At 44.4% G+C, this 21,512-nt stretch overlaps 1 protein-coding gene across 3 annotated transcripts in view; it reads left to right on the top strand.

The window, feature by feature from the left end:
* LOC147640828 (ribonuclease II, chloroplastic/mitochondrial-like) overlaps positions 1–16,738 on the top strand; it is an 89,043-nt gene extending 72,305 nt beyond the window's left edge. The window contains exons 14-15 of one of the 3 annotated variants that reach the window (XR_015268480.1): positions 16,248–16,479; positions 16,629–16,738. Coding sequence is in view for 1 of the 3 variants with exons in the window: in XM_086815914.1 (XP_086672040.1) it covers positions 16,248–16,364 (117 nt within the window). In the remaining 2 variants the exon portion in view is untranslated. Of the gene's footprint in view, positions 1–16,247 lie in introns of all 3 variants that reach the window. The other 2 variants (XR_015268476.1, XM_086815914.1) reach the window with 2 other exon arrangements.
* Positions 16,739–21,512: the final 4,774 nt, after the last annotated feature.

The raw sequence follows: 21,512 nt of genomic DNA, 5'->3' as shown, positions 1-21,512 counted from the left end.
ATTTGAAATTTTAGACAATAAAGGGCCCTTGTTTAGCCCGGGAGGGATTCACTCGGTACATTTAAGGATTGTCACCTGCATGTATGACCCCTCGAAAAGCCATGCAATACTTATGGAGTTGGTAATATGTACACCCTCTTATATTCAAGAAATATCAAATTTATGCCCTTATTCATCACATACGCATGGGTTTTCAGACACACAAACTCTCCTACCCATGGTGTGTATACAATGTGAGACTTCCTGCTTTATGGTGTGTACTTCCTGCTTTATTAAAGCTATAAAAATTTGAGAGGCTCTGCCCAGCCCCTTACTGAAAACAAAGGTCATTTCTGTAAATCCAGACAGCCCAAAAAGAAAGCTGATGACCCCCCATAAAAAATTTCCCTCATCCCAGCTTTCCCCTTAGAGGAAGAATTTTAATTTAAACTCCACCTGGCCAATGGCACTGAACACGTTGAAGACCCATTTAAAGACTTGTTGACCTTTGAACATCTTCAAAATAGGTGGAAGATAGACCCATCATGGGGTCTGCAAAGAGGACAGATGATTGAGCCAGATAGCTGGGTTTTACATTCTTTTGTCCATGAGGTGCCTTGTTTCTAGAGGCAATATTCAGAACCGTCTCCCATAAGGAGATTCCGCCCATGATTATGTTCCTGTCCCCTTCATAATTCAGAGCCATTTATGGTTGTTTCAAACTTCCCACACATAAGAGACACTTGTGGTACTCCAATTGGGATCCTTCTATTAGTAGTTAACAACATGTACGGAGCGAGGATCAAAGAACAAAATAGGGGGAAAGGATGCACTTCATTCCGGCTGGCCGCTCTATGGGGAGAGGGCTATCTCATACAAGGGGTGTGGGAGGGAATAACCACATAGGTGGTCTGTGGTGCTGAGGGGGGTCGGGGCGGCCAGCAGGCGAGGGAGAAGAGGAGCAGGGGAGGCAAGCAGGAACAAAGAGGACAGAAATAGGTGCTGGACAGGGGGTGGAGAGGGCAATGGTGGGCAGGAAGGGTGAGAGGCGCAGAGTGCAGAGGGCAGGGCGCAGGTCAGGGGGCTCACAGCTTGATGCTCGCAGATGGGGCAACCTGCCTTTGGAGAGACTTTGTGTATGTTAACTAATAAAAGATGGGGCCAAGCTTTCTCTCTGTGAGTTAGAGCTCTGACCATCCACTTTGCTGCAAGCTGCAAAAGCACTGATACTCAAAGGCCAGGCCTTGTTCCAATTCAGGGAGGCAACATATTTCCAACTTTATGTTAGCCTTTCTACCACTCCATAATACTGATCTTAAGAGTTTCTTCAGTTTGGCAATTTGTCTGTGGGAGGGTCTCCATTAAGAGATGAAGAAGACCACACTGCTACGAGGACTCTGTTAATCAGGATGATTTTACCTTGAAGGATTAGATAAGAGGAGTACCATCCTGAGCATTTTTTTGTCTATTTTCCAGAGGGGAATGCCTAGGACTTGAATCACTTCCCCTTCTTGAAAGGACTTGAAGCTTAATTCTTGGCATAGGTGATCTATTTCTGTGTTGATAGACCATATGATGATTTTCTCCTTTCTTACCACTGAACCTGAGGCTTCACAAAAATCATTGACATTTCTAAGATTCTCAAATCCGATTCCTTCCAAGGGTAAACTGAACCCCTCAATCCTTTGTGTATCCTCCTTATGTTGCAAGTCCCAAGCCAGGGCATTCATAGCTGTGTCAAAGAGGAAGGGGCAGCTCTGTCTGACACTTGTACTTTGAGGAATGGGTTGGGACTGTACTCCATTTATATCCAAAGAAAATTTCGCATTTATTAGAAGCATTTGCACCATCTCTTTGAGTTTTTCTCCAAACCTTAAAGTTCTGAGCATGAAAAAGAAAAAATGCATTGCATTGTATGATTTGTCTAGATCAACCTTCAGAAAGATGCTCTGTTGTCCTTCCTTTCAATCCAACTCTGGCTTTCGTCTAGAATATACCTGCCCTTGATGAAGCCATTCTGCTCTTTCCTAATGATATCCTTCATCCGATTTCTTAGGTGCAAGGCTAGAGATGTGGCAATAATTTTGTGAGATACATTCACTAAGCTGATCGGTCTCCAGTTACCTGTGCCCCAATTTATCACCTTTCTTATCTAACAGCATGGTTTAATCCAAGAAATGATACCCCTAGGTTTAGGCTCTGTTTCATCATATTCGAGTAGTCATTTTTGATGATATCCAAGCCCACTTAAACCATTCTACAGTAAGGCCATCCGGGCAAGGGATATGCCTTTTTACATTTTAGAAATAGCCTTTTCTAAATTTTCCATAGAAGTGGGGGCCTCAAGGAATGTGGTCTAAGGCACCGACATGGAACCTACAGAAGATCAAGGTGCTGACAAGGTTTGAGCTTGGCACGACAAGAATGACTAGGCTCTTGCACTCATTGGTCTTGGTTTTGCAGACAGTCTCATCCACCACGTGGCCTTTGACAAACCAGCCAAGGATGTATGGGATAAACTTAAGAATCTGTTTGGTAACAAAATTAATAACTCTAAGGTGTTTCGCAAGAAAAAGTATTTCAATTTGAAAATGAATCAAAGTACTACCTGGGAGAACACTTGAGCAATTTACGCTCGATCCTTCAACAACTTGCCAATCTAAAGGCAAACGTTAATAAATTTGATATGAAAGCAGTGCTTCTATCCAATATAGAAGGGGTTTCAGAATACTTTGAAACCCTGACTGAACTGAGGGTGGCTTGGGAAATGTCATATGATGAAATGATCTAAGTGCAATTTTTGTAAGAAGCGTGGACACAGAGGACCGATGCTTCAAAAGGATGGCCAAAGAACAAAAAAAGACATGCCAACCTTGTCCAAGAAGAAGAAGACGAAGATGCAACAGAAGCTTCCACGGCAACAGAAGACAAGGCATTCACAGCAATGGATAATCTTTTTCTCAACAACGAGGAAGATTATGATTGGGCCTTGTTGTGTGTGTGAGTTAAGGGTTCTCTGCCTGGGAAGTCCCCCAAAAACTGAAACAAATAATCCTATGTGCGTTTCTCATTTTGTAATGCGTTCTTTCTATGAAAGGCTTTGTCATTCTCATCATAACCTTGCTTAGAGCAAGGTGGGTGGTCTTTGGGTAGACTGATGTAGGCACAGTCATGTGTGGTCAAGCTCTTCTATTAGGCCTGACAGGAGGGTTTCAGGTGTTGGCGCACTGTGTTCTTTTTAGATCCCAAATCGCCATGGCTATTGAAGGTCTCTTAGACAACACCTCCTTCACTCCGAAGGGGAGTTTGATGGATATTTGGAGTCTAGTAGGTGTGAACACCCTCTATATGTGTGTACTTGTTATGAGCATGTGAACACTCCCTATGAGTCATAGGATAAGTGTGCCATGCGTCATTAGTGCCAGTTATGTGTGAAAAGATAAGGCTACTTCCTAGCCTACAAAAGCATTGTACTTGGTGAGTAACAAACAATCAATCTAATCACCATTGAGTTGTGCAACACTCTTTCTCTCTCTGAGTTTTGTCATCTCACCTAATCATCATTGAGTCGTGCAACACTCTTTCTCTCTCTGGAGTCTGAGTTTTGTCATCTCACCACCTCTCTCTCTCTCTCTCTCTCTCTCTCTCTCTCTCTCTCTCTCTCCATGTCGCCACCTTTTCTAACAGACAACACCACGGAGAAATGGCCATTCTGATAGGTGAAGCAGTTCTTGTTCTCACTTCCATCTTCCACGATAAGTCTGGGCCATTTCTAACATAGAGCTGTGCTAAGAGGGGAGAGTTTTGTCTATTCTTCCACGAGTGGAAATTATCTCTATCTTCAATTTCTCAGTTGGAGTTTGAAAAGTAGTTGATTCCAAGCTAGTTGTTCTCTCCCCACACTGATTGGGAGATTTTCTCTGGATTTGTGGACCTGATCTAGACACTTATTCAAGTCTCCACACAAAATGTCCACCTCCTTATCCATGAAAGCTAGGTCTTGCCAAAGAGTTTTCCTCTGTCCTGAATTAGGAGCATAAATCGAGAGACATTTCCAGTGGATACAAGCTTGGTTTGTTATGATTGTATATATAATCACTTGCACCAGCATACCTATCCATCAGCTTCATCCTAAATTTCGAAAACTGGAGAAGCATAGCTTGGAACTCCCCTTGTGTGGGTAGTAGGTACCTGCCCCACTGCCTCCCCCATTGCAGCTGCACCTGCCTTGCCACTTCTTGCTCTTCCTCCCTTCACGCCTGTAGTTGCCCTCCCACACCACCCCCTCCTCTTCCCCTTTTCTTCCTTTTGTTGGAATGAAATCTTGCCCTCCTGCTCCTTACTCTTGCCATGTGGCAGTGTAATATCCCACATAGTGGGTTGGGGTCAACTTGTGTCAGAATACGCAGCGGAGATGTTGACCAGATCTGGGAACACAAGAGCAAAACGCAGTGCAGAAAATCACAGCACAAGAGAGAGAGATAGAGGCGTGTAACTCTGCTCTATATACACAAGAAGATCCCGAGAATGATACAAAACTGGCAAGGGGTGTGGGGCCATTTTATATGGCCCCCACAGTGCAGTCGGCCTGCTGTAGGACAGCCGACAGGCCGTGATCCTCCACGACCAGCCAACACAGCCAGTCGGCCAGCTGTCAGCAGTCGGCCAGCACAGATGTGGAGTCGTGGACCAGTACCATCAGTTGGCCAGCTAGACAGGAGATGACTTCTAACACCCCCTCTCAGCTCTTGGCTGTGAAACCAACCACAGGGAGCTGGGGTGCCGCCTGAGCAAATCCTGAGATAGCGACTTCGTGAAGAGATCCATCGTACTGTCCTCCGTTGAACAGAACTCTAGCAAGATGTCATCAGCAACGATCTGTTCACGAACAAAGTGCCTCTGGATGACCATGGGTTCCTCCAGTGGAAGCCCAAACCTGCAATGCAACCTCTGCATCCTCACCACCTCACAAGCAGCCCGGTACTCTGCCTTTGTCATCGACAAGGCAAAAGATGACTCTCTTACTGCTCCGTAAAACTGCTCCTGGGCCGGAAGTAGATCTCCTCGTGTTCGGATCTCCTCCCCAAACCGAGTCACTCCAACCGTGGAGTCGGATTCCATCAATCAATCCCCCTCTGGTGTAAAAGAGTCCATGATCCTTCGCATGCCACAGAAACCACAAGAAACGCAATTCTGCCTCCGAAAGAGTCATCTGCAACCATGAGCTCAACTGCCTCATCAGGAAGCTCTCGTCCAATCTGGTGTCCATCAACTAGATCAATGAACCATTCTGCTTATGAGTCAAAGAGGCATCACACTGCTCACAAGGATCAACACCTGTTACGGTGCAAAACCAAGTCCTGGAAACCTGTTGAAGACCACGCAAGGCCTTCTGAAACCTGACAACCACCCCCTCTGAATCTGGAACCACAAAGCTTGGAGAAACCACCTCCTTCTGCAAGTAATCAACTGCCACCTGTGTGGCTTTCCAAAAGGTCCCCGTGGAAAGAACATCCTCACGTACGCTAGTCTTGCAAACCTGATGCATTGAAATCAGATGAAAACCAAGTGACGGAACATACAACACCTTGGAGGAATGCTTCCCCCCTTTGCCATCGGGAACTCTCCATCCTGCCCTCACTGTGAACTGGGATAGTGGATGTATCCCCAGTAAGAATGTGACCAGAATACTTGCAGAGATCCTGTAAACCAGAACGGGAAGGAGTCATGTGCCTGGAAGCACCACTGTCTAGAATCCACTCCCGAGTATCCGTTGCGGAGAATCCTCTAATCTCCTCCCTGCCTGAAGAAAATGAAACATCGGTGTCCACCACCTCCAGGTGTACAAAAGCCGGAGTTTTCATGATTGCTGCTGAGGAATTCTCACCCTTCTCAGTCTTCCGCTTGGGACACTGCCTCCAATAGTGGCCTTTCTCGCCACAATCATTACAGGTCCTCTCTGCCTTTAGTTTCTCGCGGTTAGTAACGGACTTCTTCTTATTAGAAGACTTCTCCGATGAAGCCTTCCCTTAGCTCGTGTTACGGCCTTTCGACCGTTGGCCAGTTAAGGCCTCCGAACCTCCACCCTGAGGAGGGTTCGTGAATCGTTCCTCTTGGTCCAAGACCATGGGCACAAGCTCCTCCCACGTGATGGTGCTGAGCCTGCCACTGGTAATCAAAGACGAGTAAAATGCTGAGTACTGAGAGGGCAAGTGTGACAGCAACGATATGGCCATGTCCTCTGACGATATCTCCTTCCCAGCTTGAAGAACTTCCTGCTGAAGAGCGTGGAGCTTGTTAATATGCTCCCGCATCGTCAACGACTTTGCAGGGCTCATAACCCGCATCTGTACTTCCAAGGAAATCCTCTTCATGGGCGATACCCTGTTGTAAAGAGAAGCCAAATGCTACCATATACCTCTGGCCAGCGTCATATGCTTTACATGATTGATTACCTGCGGTGTGCAGCTGAGAAAGATAAACGAACGGACCCTGGCGTTGACACGATCCCACATCTGTGTCTGAGCCTCACGGTCCTTTCGGATCAACGGTAACTCCCCTTCCTCTACTTCCGGCCGTGGAACCCCAACAACGACGAAATCAGCGAGGTCGTAAGACTCCAGAACAGATTCCATCATAACCTTCCATATGCCGTAGTTATTCCCATCCAACAAACGGTCCACCGGGAACATGGGGAGTGTCAGGATCTTCACATGCCTCTCGGCCATCTCAAACAGATCTGCCATTGAGGGGATGTACTCTGAAAAGGGTGGGTGGGTGGGAACAAAGAAGAACTAACACTTGCAAGTGGCTGTCCAGCAAATCAGCCCGCCGTCCTCTTGCTTCTCCTCTTCCCGAACAGTCCCAAACAGTCCACCAATCAGCAACACAACAGTCCCCCTCTTGCTCACACAAATCCCAAGAACTATCTAGAGCCTAGGCTCTGATACCATGTCAGAATACGCAGCGGAGATGTTGACCAGATCTGGGAACACAAGAGCAAAACGCAGTGCAGAAAATCACAGCACAAGAGAGAGAGAGAGATAGAGGCGTGTAACTTTGCTCTATATACACAAGAAGATCCGGGGCCATTTTATATGGCCCCCACAGTGTAGTCGGCCTACTGTAGGACAGCCGACAGGCCGTGATCCTCCACGACCAGCCAACACAGCCAGTCGGCCAGCACAGATGTGGAGTCGTGGACCAGTACCATCAGTCGGCCAGCTCATGGGCCCTCCTGCCAACCCTGGGCATCCACCCAAGCCAAAGATAAATGGGAAAAATGGGGGAAAAATACGGAGAGTGGGGAAAAATGAGAAAACACCTCATAAGGGCGGGCACACCCACAATGTTGGGGTAAAGGCGTTATGCCCACCCTTATAGTGTGTACAAGCCCATAAGTTATAGTACATAGTACACTTAGTACTTTTAATGTACTAAGTGCACTATGTGTACTAAGTGCAATATACATGTGTGATAGGGGAGTCACACACTCATGCTTTTCATGAGTTGACTTATCCCCACAACTCTCTCTCTCTCTCTCCCTTGCTTCTCTGTGTATGTCTCCCATGAATGATCTCTAAACCCTAATTGACAGGTTTCTCCCCATCAACTGGTATCAGAGCCATTCAGTGCAAGCAGATTGTTCCCTGGTCCTTTGTTGTCTTCAGAGTCTCCAGTCAAGCCAAAAGCGACCAGCAGGTTGGGCGCAGCCTGTGTGTGAAGAGGCCAGACACATCTTCATTGCGTGGGCAGCTGTAGTAGATTGGTGGGCGTAAGGAGAAGGTGGCGGAAGCCACTTCTGTGCTGAATCACAGCAGCCAGGCGCCTACAGCAGTCTAGCGTGGCATCAAGCGTGGAGCGAAGAAGAAGGCGCTAGTCGAAGCAGGCAAACACAAACAAAAGGCAGCATACGCGCGGGGAGTTCCAGCGCACAGCCGGCGAAGACTCCAACGCAACCTGGTGTGCAGCCAGGCGAAGGCGAAAGGTGCTTTGCTCCACGTCAGCGCTCCCCCCCTTTGCGTCGAAGCAAGAACCGCCTCGTTTGCTGCAGGCACTGACGCGTGGCTGTGAAGAGTGCGTCAAGGGGCTTTTGTTGAAGGTTCGCCCCCCTTCCTGGTGCGCCACCCGAGCCGTCGACTGCAATCGTATTAGCGCTGGGTACCATCTTCGCACCTGCTTTTACTTCCACCAAGGATCAGCGCTCGCAGCAGTCTCCCCCACCTGCACAGAACTGCAGCAGCATCAACATCAGCAAATCCCCCCCCTGCAACAGAAATCCACCTGCAAATTCAGAGGTATTTTGCTTCAATTTTTTTTTGGGACTTGCAATTGAGCAGGTACAATTATCAATTGAGCAGGTACAGGTGCCCAATTGCTCAATTTTGAGCAAAATTGGCAAAATCGGGTGACATTGGTCACAATCAGGATAAATTTGCAGGAAATTGGTCAAATCAGGATCAATTTGCAGGAAATTGGATGTCGAAATTTGGGGCTTTTGATGTAATTGTGCAATTAAGCACTCATACATGCTGTATGATGTGAAAAATTGCACATTTGGGCAAAATTGCAGCAAATTGCAGCAAATTGCAGTGCAAATCAAGGGGCTTTTGTGCCGATTTGGTTGATTTGCATGCAGGCAATCGCATTTGATGCTGTGGATAATGTGTTGATGCCTTACAAGCACTCAATGTGCCTGTAAATCAAGGGGCTTTCATGTATTTGATGTATATGTGGCCAGGGGGAAGCATCTTGAACACTCTGGATGCCTTCATGTGCGTCAATGTACCATGCATGATCAGAAATTGATCTCAAATCAAGGGGCTTTTCAAGTTTGTATGCTTGTTGAGCTTGGCAAAGCAGCAGGCAAGACATTTATGCCTTGAATCTTCAGAAATCAGCTTGCAGTCAAGGGGCTTTTGCCCAATTTCTGTTCGGAACTGTTGTATGCAGTATACAGGACTGTAAAAGTCTGATTTTCACTCATTTGGACAGCCAGGAGAGCATTTATTGCTACTGTACCTGCTGGTACAGATTTGGTACAGATTTGTACATGTTTTGGCATGGCTGTACACTGTTTTGAGTGATCAAAAGGTTCAAATTCAGCTGCTGAAGTTGCCGGTACAGGTTTGGTACATCATTGGTGAGCACTTGGTACTGCTGTACAGTACTTTGGAGAGGCAAAAGAGCACATTTAAGGTGCTGTCCAAAATCTGCAGCAACCAGATTTTGGTGTTTTCATCACAAAAAGTGGGAGAAAAGTTGCATTCTTGCTTCCGCAGTGGGAGATAAAGCTTGGGAGAACATTTGTGAGCACTTTGTGTGCTCTGGGTGCAGTGTTTGCACATCTTTTGGTGCAGTGTTTGCACATTTGCAGGGAGTCAGGCATTAAAGGTTGTATTTTGCTATGGCAACCACAGGTGAGAGCTCTTCATTGCTTCATATCAAGAAGCTTGAAGGCTCGCATAATTATGATATTTGGCAAACCCAGTGCTACAATGTGTTGCTCCAGAAAAAGCAGCACAAGCCTATCAAAGAAAGGGGTGTGATGCCCGCTTCTCTTACAGCTGAAGAGTGGGAAGATATGGATGAGCTGGCAAGATCTACTATCATGTTGTCTGTGTCAGACTCATTACTTTTCAGCATTCGTGAAGAGAAGACAGCTTGGGGAATGTGGCAGAGATTGCAGGACTTGTATGCCCAACAAAGTGTCTCAAGCAAAGTGTATTGGTTGAAGAAACTCATAGGCCTTCAAATGAAGGAAGGGGCTTCTATGACAGCCCATCTCAATGAGTTTAATGGTATTGTCAGCCAGGTTATCAATCAAAAGTTGGCAATGGACGATGAGTTCAAAGCCACCTTTTTGTTATGCACTTTGCCAGAGAGTTGGGACACATTCAGGACAGCCACTAGCAATTCGCATGCTATGCTGTCATATGCAGATGTTGAGGGTGCTCTTCTTCAAGAAGAGATGAACAGGAAAAACAACTCTGTTGGCAAGTCTAATGCAATGAATGCACGTGGGAGATCCCAGCAAAGGGGGAAAAGCCAAGAAAGGGGAAGGAGCAAGTCTCGCTCCAAAAAGGATTTGGAATGCCATTATTGTGGCAAGAAGGGACACATTAAAAAGCAATGCTACAAATGGAAAAATGATCAGAAAGAAAAGGGAAAAGGCAAAGACAAAGAGAAGGATGAAGCCAAAGATGTAAAGCCAAAGGGCAAAAGTGGAGTCAAGATCGAAGAAATCAATGTGTCACATGCAGGTGGCAGTGAGGATGAGGTCCTCTTTACGTCTTCACTTGATGCCCATTCACTTCTTACAGGTGGTCATGGTATGCACTCATGGATCATTGATTCAGGTGCCTCCTTTCATGTCACAGGTTGCAGAGACTTGTTTGTCAGGTACACTGCTGGCAATGAAGGAGTGGTTTATTTGGGTGATAACCATGCATGCAAAATTCTTGGCAGAGGTGATGTGAGGCTTGTATTTTCAGATGGCTCACAGCTTATGCTCCATGATGTCAGGCATGTGCCTGAGATCAAGAAGAACCTGCTTTCTACTGGACAGCTTGATGATGCTGATTATGTTACCACATTTGGTAGTGGAAAGTGGAAAATTAGTAAGGGCTCACTGGTTGTTGCCAGAGGCTCTAAGGTGGACACTCTTTATTTTATGCATGCAGGTGTTTGTCACCATGCTAATGTAAATGCAACCGAGCTGCCGGAAATTTCTATGTGGCATAGCCGGTTGGGACACATGAGTGTCAAGGGAATGGAGCAATTGTCTCGTTTGGGTTACTTGCCTTCTCTAAAGTTTTCAAGTTTTCAGTTTTGTGAGCATTGTATATATGGTAGGCAACTACAGTGCCCCCACAAGAAAGCTCTTGGACAGAAAGATGCTCAGTTAGAGCTTGTGCATACAGATGTATGTGAGATGCCTCAGCTTTCTTTGGGAGGGGCAAAATATTTTGTGTCTTTTATAGATGATGCCACACGCAAGGTGTGGGTTTATCCTCTTCGTTTGAAGAGTGATACATTCTCAGTGTTTGAGAAGTTTGTTGCTCTTGTTGAGAATCAAACTGGCAAAACACTGAAGGCTTTGCGTTCCGACAATGGTGGAGAGTATACGTCCAAACAGTTTCAGGACTTTTGTGATGCTAAAGGCATCAAGAGGGAGCTCTCTACTCCTTATGATCCTCCACAAAACGGGACAGCAGAGAGGATGAACAGGACCATACAGGAGAAGGTCCGTTCTATGTTGTCACATGCTGCATTACCTCATGGTTTTTGGGCTGAAGCTGTTATGACAGCCGTTCACCTTATAAATAGGTCACCTAACACGAGGCTTGGTGGGAAAGTGCCAGAAGAAGTATGGACAGGGAAGCCTCCGTCATACAAGCACTTGAGAGTGTTTGGTTGCGTTGCGTACGTGCACATACGCAGGGAAATGCGCACCAAACTTGATCCTAAGTCTCACAAATGCATATTCCTAGGATATGGTGACAGAGGTGAAATGGGGTATAGACTTTGGGATCCCATGAATAGAAAGATCATACGCACCAAATGATGGACATCATGGACAACAACAAAGGGTTGTAAATCAGCCATTACAGCAGGAAAACCAGCCCTTAAATGGTGCTGAAAATGGTCCAAATGGACAGCCAGAGATGGCAGAAGATATCCCTATGGATATACCACAGTTGGAGGATATACCGGGCATGATTTTTCAGCCTTATGGCATGGAACAGGAGCCACCAATGGGTGATATGCAGGCTGGACAGCAACCTGCAAATGATGGTCATTGGGTACGGAGGTCCACTAGACCCTCCAGAGTCCCTGACAGGTTTGTTCCAGGGGTTGACTACTTGATGCTCACTGACTGTGGGGAGCCCTCATGTTATAAAGAGGCTTTACAGAGGGCAGACAAAGCTCTATGGGAGCGTGCCATGAAGTCAGAGATGGATTCTCTGCACAAAAATGGAACTTGGAAGTTGGTGCCTTTGCCTGCAGGCAAGAAGGTTTTGCCATGCAAGTGGGTATACAGGCTCAAAGTTGCATCAGATGCTAAGCCAAGATACAAAGCCAGGTTAGTGGCTAAGGGCTTCAAGCAGGAATATGGTGTGGACTTTGAGGAGATCTTCTCTCCAGTGGTCAAAATGACCACACTTAGAGCTGTGTTGGCTTTGGTTGCGCATGATGATCTGGACTTAATTCAGATGGATGTGAAGACTGCTTTTCTTCACGGTGATCTCCATGAGGAGATATATATGCAGCAGCCAGAGGGTTATGCAGAGAGTGGAAAGGAGAAGCTTGTATGCAAGCTGAAAAAGAGTCTTTATGGGCTCAAACAGGCACCAAGGGAATGGTATCATAAATTTGATACATTCATGAAATCTCAGAAATTCAGGAGAAGTGACATAGATCACTGCTTGTACACCAAGAAAGCTTTGGATGGCAGTCTATTGATTCTCATTTTGTATGTTGATGATATGTTGATTGCCGGGAAATCTCGTAAAGAGATGGATGCTTTGAAGCAGAGGCTGCATCAAACCTTTGATATGAAGGATTTGGGTGATGCTAATCACATCTTGGGTATGCGGATACTTCGGGACAGAAATCAGCATGTGTTGTATTTGTCTCAGAAGGAATACATTGGCAAAGTCTTGCAGAGGTTCAATATGGACGGGGGGAAGAAAGCTAGTACTCCTTTGCCTCCATATGTGAAACTCAGTGCTAAGGACAGCCCACAGTCGGATAGTGACAGGGCTGATATGGCCAAGATTCCGTATGCTTCAGCTTGTGGCAGTCTCATGTATGCCATGGTTGCTACTAGGCCAGACATTGCATTTGCAGTGGGAGTGGTTTCTAGATACATGGCCAACCCTGGCAAGAAGCATTGGGAAGCAGTGAAAGGTGTCATGAGATACCTGAAGGGCACACAGGATTTGTGCATTTGCTTTGGCAAACAGGATGCATTAGTGCATGGTTACACGGATTCGGATTATGCCGGTCATCCAGATAACCGGAAGTCTACTACTGGTTATGTCTTTACATTCACAGGAGGTGCTGTGTCATGGATATCCAGGATGCAGAAGTGCACAGCCTTATCTACTACAGAGGCCGAGTATATTGCAGCCACAGAGGCTTGCAAGGAGGCATTATGGCTATCTCGGTTAGTGGTTGATTTGGGTTATACAGGGGATATTCCATTGTTGCATTGTGACAGTCAGAGTGCCATCCAGTTGGCAAAGAACCCTGTCTTTCATGCAAAGACGAAGCATGTGGATGTGAAGTATCACTTCATCAGAGAGGTGATAGAGAACAAGCAAATTCAGCTTGTTAAGATTCACACGGATGACAACCCGGCTGATCTGTTGACGAAGAGTTTGCCTCCGGAGCGGTTTGCTCATTGCAGACACTTGATGGGCATTGGATGAGGCCATTTTCAGCCTTGATATGGCCTTGTATATTATCATGTACATGCTGATTTTTTCTTTTCCTTTACTTAAGGGCACTTTGCCTTTAAGTGGGAGGTTGTTGGGGTAAAGGCGTTATGCCCACCCTTATAGTGTGTACAAGCCCATAAGTTATAGTACATAGTACACTTAGTACTTTTAATGTACTAAGTGCACTATGTGTACTAAGTGCAATATACATGTGTGATAGGGGAGTCACACACTCATGCTTTTCATGAGTTGACTTATCCCCACAACTCTCTCTCTCTCTCTCCCTTGCTTCTCTGTGTATGTCTCCCATGAATGATCTCTAAACCCTAATTGACAGGTTTGTTCCCATCACACAACAAAGGCCCTGGTGTATAAAAATAGACAGGAGATGACTTCTAACAACTTGACCTCTCTATATAGTGCTAAATGCGATTGGTCTCCCCAGCTTTATGGTGGTTTATGGGATCTTCAGGTGTGGGGAGGGGGGAACCCGGCGCACGCTTTCCGCGTGGTGCTCGGCTGTTCCACGTTCTTTCATGGTACCAGAGCCTCATCAGCTTGTGCTCGGCATCGGGCTTTGCATCAGAGTCTCGTTTGGCGGCTGCCTTGCTTTCTTCATGGCGTCGGGCTTCACTTCCAGGGGGGGTGTTGGAATGAAATGTTGCCCTCCTGCTCCTCACGCTGCCATGTGGCAATGTAATATCCCACTGTGGGTTGGGGTCAACTTGACCCCTCTATATAGCCCATTGGTCTCCCCTTATTCCCCACCTTTATGGTGGTTCATGGGAGCTTTAGGTGGGAGGGGGGACCCGACGGGTTGTTTGCAGCCTGTAGAGTAGAAAACTGTTGGAAATTGGGGGCCACTTCCTGGGAGGTCACCCATCCCAGTAGTGTTCACGCCACTGCGCGCTTAACCTCCACCACTCTAATCCCTTCCAAGCCACGAAAATTGTTGGAGGGATGAGAATGGCCCTAGTCTTCTATTACTTATAGATGATCCCATTGCTTGGGACTCTATGCATGTGGGATGTAGGCGGCCAAGCCACGACCTTCCAACACCCTCCCTCGATGGCGAGGACGTAGGGTCTAACGACACTTGGCTCAGATGTCTGTCTGCTCTCACAGAGATGTCACCCGGCTATTCTAGCAGTGATTACTCCAAGCATACCAGCATGATGTAGCCTTCTTAGTCATACATGCATTTGGCCTTCGTTCAGCTTCAGCGAGAGGAACCAACAAGTCAACCAGCTCCGCTAACAACATCCCAACATGCCCTCTCTGGCTCTAATACCATGTTGGAAATTGGGGGCCACTTCTCGGGAGGTCACCAATCCCATTAGTGTTCATGCCATTGCGCGCTTAACCTTCACCACTCTAATCCCTTCCAAGCCATGAAAATTGGTGGAGGGATGAGAATGGCCCTAGTCTTCTATTACTTCTAGATGATCTCATTGCTTGGGACTCTATGCATGTGGGATTGTAGGGGCCCAGCCTCCAAGCCACGACCTTCCAACAAAAATGCACCATCAAAGGGAAGTTCGGTCATAGCTTCAGCATCCAGTCCCAAACGCAAGGCTAAAGAGTAGTTCTGCTGGCAACTACCTGCAGCAGAAGATAATGCATCATCAAGGCAGCTAATAGAGAAAAAACGCAGCCCATCTTTAGTGCAGCAGGGCCGCCTGCTTGGGCAGAAAAATGCTCTGCAGAAAAGGGTCATCTCAGGCCCAAATCAGGTCCGGCTCAGCCCACAGCAGCATTTATGCAAAAACGCACATCATCTTTGCCTATAGGAGAAAAACGCAAGGCTCAGGAGCTGCCAGGAGGACACCCAGTTCGCCTACAAATCAACCCTCCACACTGTCTTCTGTATGCATCTTGGTCCGTATACAATCAGGTTTGCAGCACCTGGAGTCACTCCCTACATTCATTTACAGCAATAGGCATCATGTGAAAGGGGACAAAGGGCTTCTCTGAAATATGGAGAAACCATCAAATGAAAGCCTCTGCATCCGCAGAAATTTAGGGCCTTTTTTTTTTCAAATTCAAGCCTCCTTCATCAAATTGGAGCTTCTGCAGTGCCATGAAAGGACCAAGCATCTGCATTAGGGCATCATTGCCTTCTGCAACAAAATCTGCATTGGAACGTTGTTGAAAGAGACTACTTTTCACCGACATGTGTTGGAGGGGAAGTTTTTAAACTTCCAAAATGATCTTTTTCCTATTATGTTTGAGTCAAGGGTTTATGCCTGGGAAGTCCCCCAAAATATGAATTAAATATTGTGTTTTCTTTTTTGTATTGCTCCATCATTCCTTTTTTTAATCCCTGCTTAGAGCAAAAGGAGGGGGGCGGGGGGGGGGGGGGGGGGGTGTTGTTTTGATAGACTGATGTAGGCTGACCTTCGAAGCTCTGACTGGAAACTCATGGCCACTCCATTGAATCATGTATCTATGTTGATTCTTAAGTGTAGCTGTGTCCCTTCAGCCAACCTCTGTTTGGTTTCTGTATAAATGTATGCTTGCTAAAGTTGCCTAGGGCTGACCAAAGTGTGCCATCGTAATTCCATACCACTATGCATAGTTTATCTTTGATCCCACAGGCCAAGCATTTCTTATTGGCTGTCAGTTCATCTCTCCTGGATAATCACACATCTATCTCTGTGTACAGCCCACTCTAGCTTTCTGCACCATTTTGAGACCATCTCTCAGCTTTTATGTGTGTTACCTGCATCAACAGTTTTATGTGCATGCCATGGGAGTTAAATCAGTCAGTCGTTTGGTGTACTCATTTTGAGGCGTGCTTGTAATGGTTGCTTTCCTTTCCAGGTGGGACTTCAAAACCTGATGGACTTGCATACCCAAAGGAATATAGGAGAGGAGTTTTTTGTTCGTGTGCTCGATTCACAGCCACGAAAGAATTTCTTGCTTCTGAGGGAAGTATAGGTGTGTGATTATCATCCACCATTAACTTGGATCTCATACTGGGGGTGCAAATCAAGGTGTGACAACCCCTCAACAGTCATCAACAAATTGAAGGTGCAACAAGGCGGACTTCTTGGTATGGAATACTGGAGCAATTGAAGGATTATACATTGAAATCATTCAAGTTTTAAGCTTTCCTCGGAGATTATAACACCTAACATTTGATCTTTTGCATTCAAGTGTAAGGCGACGTGTCATTAGCAATACAAAACCCCGACTATGCAGCTCTACTCAACACGAGCAGGAAAGCTGCCTCAGTCTTTACCTGCAGTCCTGGGACAAGGTCTAGAGTAATGACAACCTGAGCAAGTGCTGGCCAGTTTGATCTTCCTTGATATGACCGTCTTTGAACTGTGGGCTTGAAGAGTTTTTTAATCCTTCAGTTAAAGGCTAGAAGCTTGGCCATTTCATTCTTTTGTTTAATGTGCACTCAATCTGCTCGTAAATTACACGGGGTCCTTCCCGGCCTGCTATTAAAAGTGCGACCTTAATAAAATTCAAAGCCACAACTCTCTCTCTCTCTCTCTCTCTCTCTCTCTCAAGCAATCCTTGGAAGAATCACATCCCACCTGAATGGCTTATGCAAATTGGGTATCATCAACATTGGCTCCATAATGATTATATCTTTAAGCTTTTGAATTGCATTCTATTCCTCTTCAACCACTTTAAACAACCCTCTTCTTTGTTAGGTCATGCAAGATGGAGCAATAGGAGCAAAGTGTATGTAGTGCATAAAACTAAGAAAGTTGTATACTTCATATGAATTTGAGTTTGGGCTAATCCTTTCTTGCTTGGATCTTCCCAGGATTCATTAAAGAGCATCTTTGGACGCAATGTGCCCTAAGCATTGAATCTAGGAAAAAAAAGAATTCATTCTTCTTGCTATTGACGTAGAGTTTATGCTTTCGTTGTGCTTCAAACATAATGGGCAAGTGCTTCTTGTGTTCCTCCTCATTCTTGGAGAAAAACCATAAAGCATCATTTACAAATTAAATGTGGTCGTCATAGCTAAGAGTTTAAAAGGTATGACAAGATACTCATAAAGCGCAAAGCTTTCCTGAAAGCGACCTTATGAATGTCCTAGGCCAGTACTCATAACCCATGGTACCTACTCTTGAGATCAATATTATTATAATAAGTAGATCTTGAGAGCTTGTCCAAGATATCATCAATCCTCAGTATGGGAAACAAATTCTTGATGGTTATCTTGTTAAGATCTCTATAGTCAGCACATGATCAGATTCATCCTTTTCTTATACTAACAATGACCCTGAGCAATATGGTGAAGGAGGGCTTGGCCTTATGAGTCTCTTCTTAAAAAGCTCATAGTCTCCTCTTGTGGGCTTGTGCTTACACGATAAGTGGGTCGCTTTGGAGGAGAATTCCTAGGTATCAAATCAATAGATGGTCTTTAGGTCTATCAGGTGGCAACTCACCTAGAAGACAATTTCAAAAAAAAATCGTGAATCGATTGAGAAAATCCAATCTATCTAGAGTCAATCAATGAATCCACAGACACATTACTATGTTCAATACCATCACGTACAAAAATAAAAAACGAACATAGAAACTTTGTCATTGCTTTCTAAATTTGAATGTGACTTATAACTCGAATACTATCCTGGGAGTACCTACATCTATTACATACTCTCTATCCTTATGCATAAAGGTAATTTTCTTTGTCTTGCTAAGGCATTCCAAGCAAAACATCACATCCTTGCACTATTAAAATGAGAAAATGCTCATGATCTAAATATCTTGAATGTGAGTGCGTAATTTCCTAATGAGACGAGTGAATTTCACATTGTTTCGTGCAAAGGTAGAAGATGCATGTATCTATGGAACGCATATCATCATGATGTAAACCCAAGGTTGAAACCATCTTTGTAGAGATAATGTTGTCTGTTGAGCAATCATCAAAGAGGAGGAGTGGGGGTTGATCTTGAATTTGGTCCCATGCTTTACATATCATGTCCTGAGGTGCATGAATTGTGTTTTTTCGAACATCAAGAATTACATTCACATAAGCTCTATCTTCTTATCCCTTTTTTTTAATCACGTTCATTCTTGGTATCTCGGCATTTGAATGCTCTACGGTTTTTGTTGCCACTTATGAAGCATTTCCCTTCCTTTTTTTTGTATGGATCCTTTGCTCATTCGACAACCCATTTGTGCGTAACTTGCTCCTCTACTTCTTTTTGGAGGCATTTTTAGCCTTCTAGAAGCCTTTGGTGGTTGTCCACAATCTTATAGGTTCGAGATAGTGTTCCCTGTTCCCAAGTTTGTGCTTGAATCGATCTTATTTGTAATAAATGTATGTGTAAATTATTTTAAGGCAAGAGAAAAGTTCATCAACTGTTGCTGCATGGTGCTATTTAGGTACAACTCTAAGCCCTTTTTTGGATGATTGGCAATGAATGATGTTGGGCAAGTCTAATCCAAATTTGTACATCTTCTCATTCTTCAAGATATGCATAAAGGGAGTAACTTTGAAAGTATGCACATCGGGAGAAACTGATTCTCCCTCTTTTTGAGTGAGCTAATCCCACTCTTTTCTTGTGTTCTTCTCAAAATTTGGGGGAAAAATAGAGCATGAACTTCTCTTTGAAACGAGTCCTAATTGCAAGACACCACCAAAATTACTAGTCGTCTCTTTCATGTGCATGCCCACAAAATATAACTTTGACTTTTTGAAAAAAGCCTCATCCTAAAAGGTAATCTCAAATTGTGAAATGAATGAAAAAGTATGTTGGCATCAAAATCACCATTAAAGATCTTAAACTTCATGGTTTTCCCTTTACTTGATTTATGTGAGAGATAGTATCTTGTGCATCCATCTTTCGTTCACTCACATCCACACGAGGACTAGCATGCCCTTATACATTCACTCCTTGCATATGACTTTGACAAGAGTGGAGAACAGGTACTTGGTGGATTAGAGGCATAGCGAGAGGTAGACATTACCCTCATAAATGTAGCACTATGAATTTTTTAATCTAAATTGATAATTTCTTGGTAACTTAAAACAAGAACTCAACCAACAAGAGGGCCCCACACACTGTTGCTAGTGACAAGGAAAACCCTTGTTTTTTAAACCTTGAACCCCCTTCGAGCATCCTTATTAACCTTTAAGGGCTTCTTAATGACACCTTAGATTCATATATTGGTTATTGTATCCTTTCAAGCATCATTTGACCTTCCTTTTATCTCTTTGTGCTTCCTTAAACCTTTAAGAGATTCGTCTTTCCTTACTCCCTTCTATCTTATTTGAGATTGTCAAGACTCTTACCAAGAATTGTTGCTAACTTAATTAAGCCCTCTAACAACTTCATTTGTGTGTGTCTAAGGTACCTTGAGGATCTGAAAGAATCTTTTAGGCCCTTTAAAATCCCTTGAACCTATTCATTACAAAGTTATTTTTGGCTTGATTATTTCCATCTTCTTTAGGTTCCTTGTGTCTTTCCTTTAAGCTAATGAGCTTTGTCAAGGTCTATTTGGGCTCCTTTGCAGCTGGTGAAGTAATCGTTCCTTGAGCTCCCTACTAGAGACATCCTTGGGCCTCTCTAAACCTCTTTTGGGCATCTCTACACTTTTGTTAGGCTTCTTAGGGCAGGCTAATACCTTGTGATTCTTTGGAGCCTCTTAAAAGCTCTTATAAGATCACTCTAAGACCCTTGAAACTATTGTTGGGTTTCCTAGAAGCTTCTTAAAACAAAAGGGGCTTGATTTCCATCAATTAATGGAGGTTGTTGCAAATGCAAACCCAGAGTGAAATGATTTCTAATGAAAGCTCAAAATTAAATCATTTTACTATTTTCAAGCCATTTCATTGAGACTGCTCTTGGGTTTCAAACCATTTTTTTTCCTAGCTCGACTTTGTAAACCTCAAAAATTATACAAACTTACACAAAAGAGAACATATAAAGGGGAAAATTGTCAGTACAAAGAAGAGTTGAGAGAATTGATGACTTATGTTGGGAAAGCAAGGTCCACTTATTATCCGGTGAATTTTGTTTTTTCCTAGGATAACACTTTAGAAGATTTGGGTGGTCACTTTTGGGCCCTTTACAAATGTCCACCTCAATATACACTTGTGTAACCTTTTGGGTTAGTAAAATGACAAAATAAGTATGTTGGGATGTATTAAAAAAAAGAATCCAAATTCTTTTTAAATATCTTCACCAAAATCACGAATCTAAAATGGTACAAAATTTGAGAGGATTTAGGATTTTTTGTATTTATGAGTATCAAAATAAGTTTTGAAGAGACTTAAAAAAATGTCATTTTGTGCTTCCATCTATCTCTCCTTGGTCGTTGCATCTATGTGTGTGTTGCTACCTTGATCTCTACTCCAACAATTGGTATTAGAGAAAGTTTTCTTGGCCCTCACCCCCTTGTCATCTTCTCCTCGAAGTTGCTCTTCAAAAATTCTCTTTCGATTGTCTCAAATTGAGCAATCCCCTTAGGTGGAGAACGTATACCCTATTGTGTGTTGGAAACTACGTTAATGGTATTTTTATGCGTTTTGGGGCTCGTTTGCATGTTGTAAGGTTTCCATAGACATCTCGAGGAAGTGTTAGTTTGAATTGCTTTTATCAATTGTGGGTTTTTTTCTATGTAGCAGCAGCCCTTAGTATTATGCAAACATGTCTGTTGTCGTCTCGTCATCTTTAATATCACATCTTCAAGCTCATCTTGAATAGCTTCAATAACATCGTGAACATTACCATTAACTTTTGCATTCCTTCTAAGTATCATTTCCACACTCTACACTCTACACTCTGTAATTTTTCATACGCTTTGTAGATTTACTTTCTAAGTAGTGATCTATTGGTAGGCATCGCGGTTGCAATTAGTGGGCATTGAAAGTACCGGCAGCAGGCAGTTGGACATTTGCATTTGAGAGATTAGTTATGTGCAAGCTGAAATGGTAGGAAGTGATATATTTGAGATGGTGTCAGAGGTGCCAAATCTTAAGGCCTCTATGAAACAACCTGGTATCTTACCGCTTGTTCTTCCACGGCCTTTAAGCTTTTGAGGATGACTTCTCTGTGTGTAGCATCATCGACTGCAACCATTTGCTCCTTTAGCTTTTGCACTTGGTCTGTA

This window comes from Cibotium barometz, chromosome 2 (genome assembly GCF_041138505.1).
Source record: "Cibotium barometz isolate CiBa-2024 chromosome 2, ASM4113850v1, whole genome shotgun sequence".
In the NCBI taxonomy this organism is placed as follows: Eukaryota; Viridiplantae; Streptophyta; class Polypodiopsida; order Cyatheales; family Cibotiaceae; genus Cibotium; species Cibotium barometz.
The sequence above is the reverse complement of the archived record's forward strand: the minus strand, read 5'-3'. Positions and strand labels throughout refer to the sequence as shown.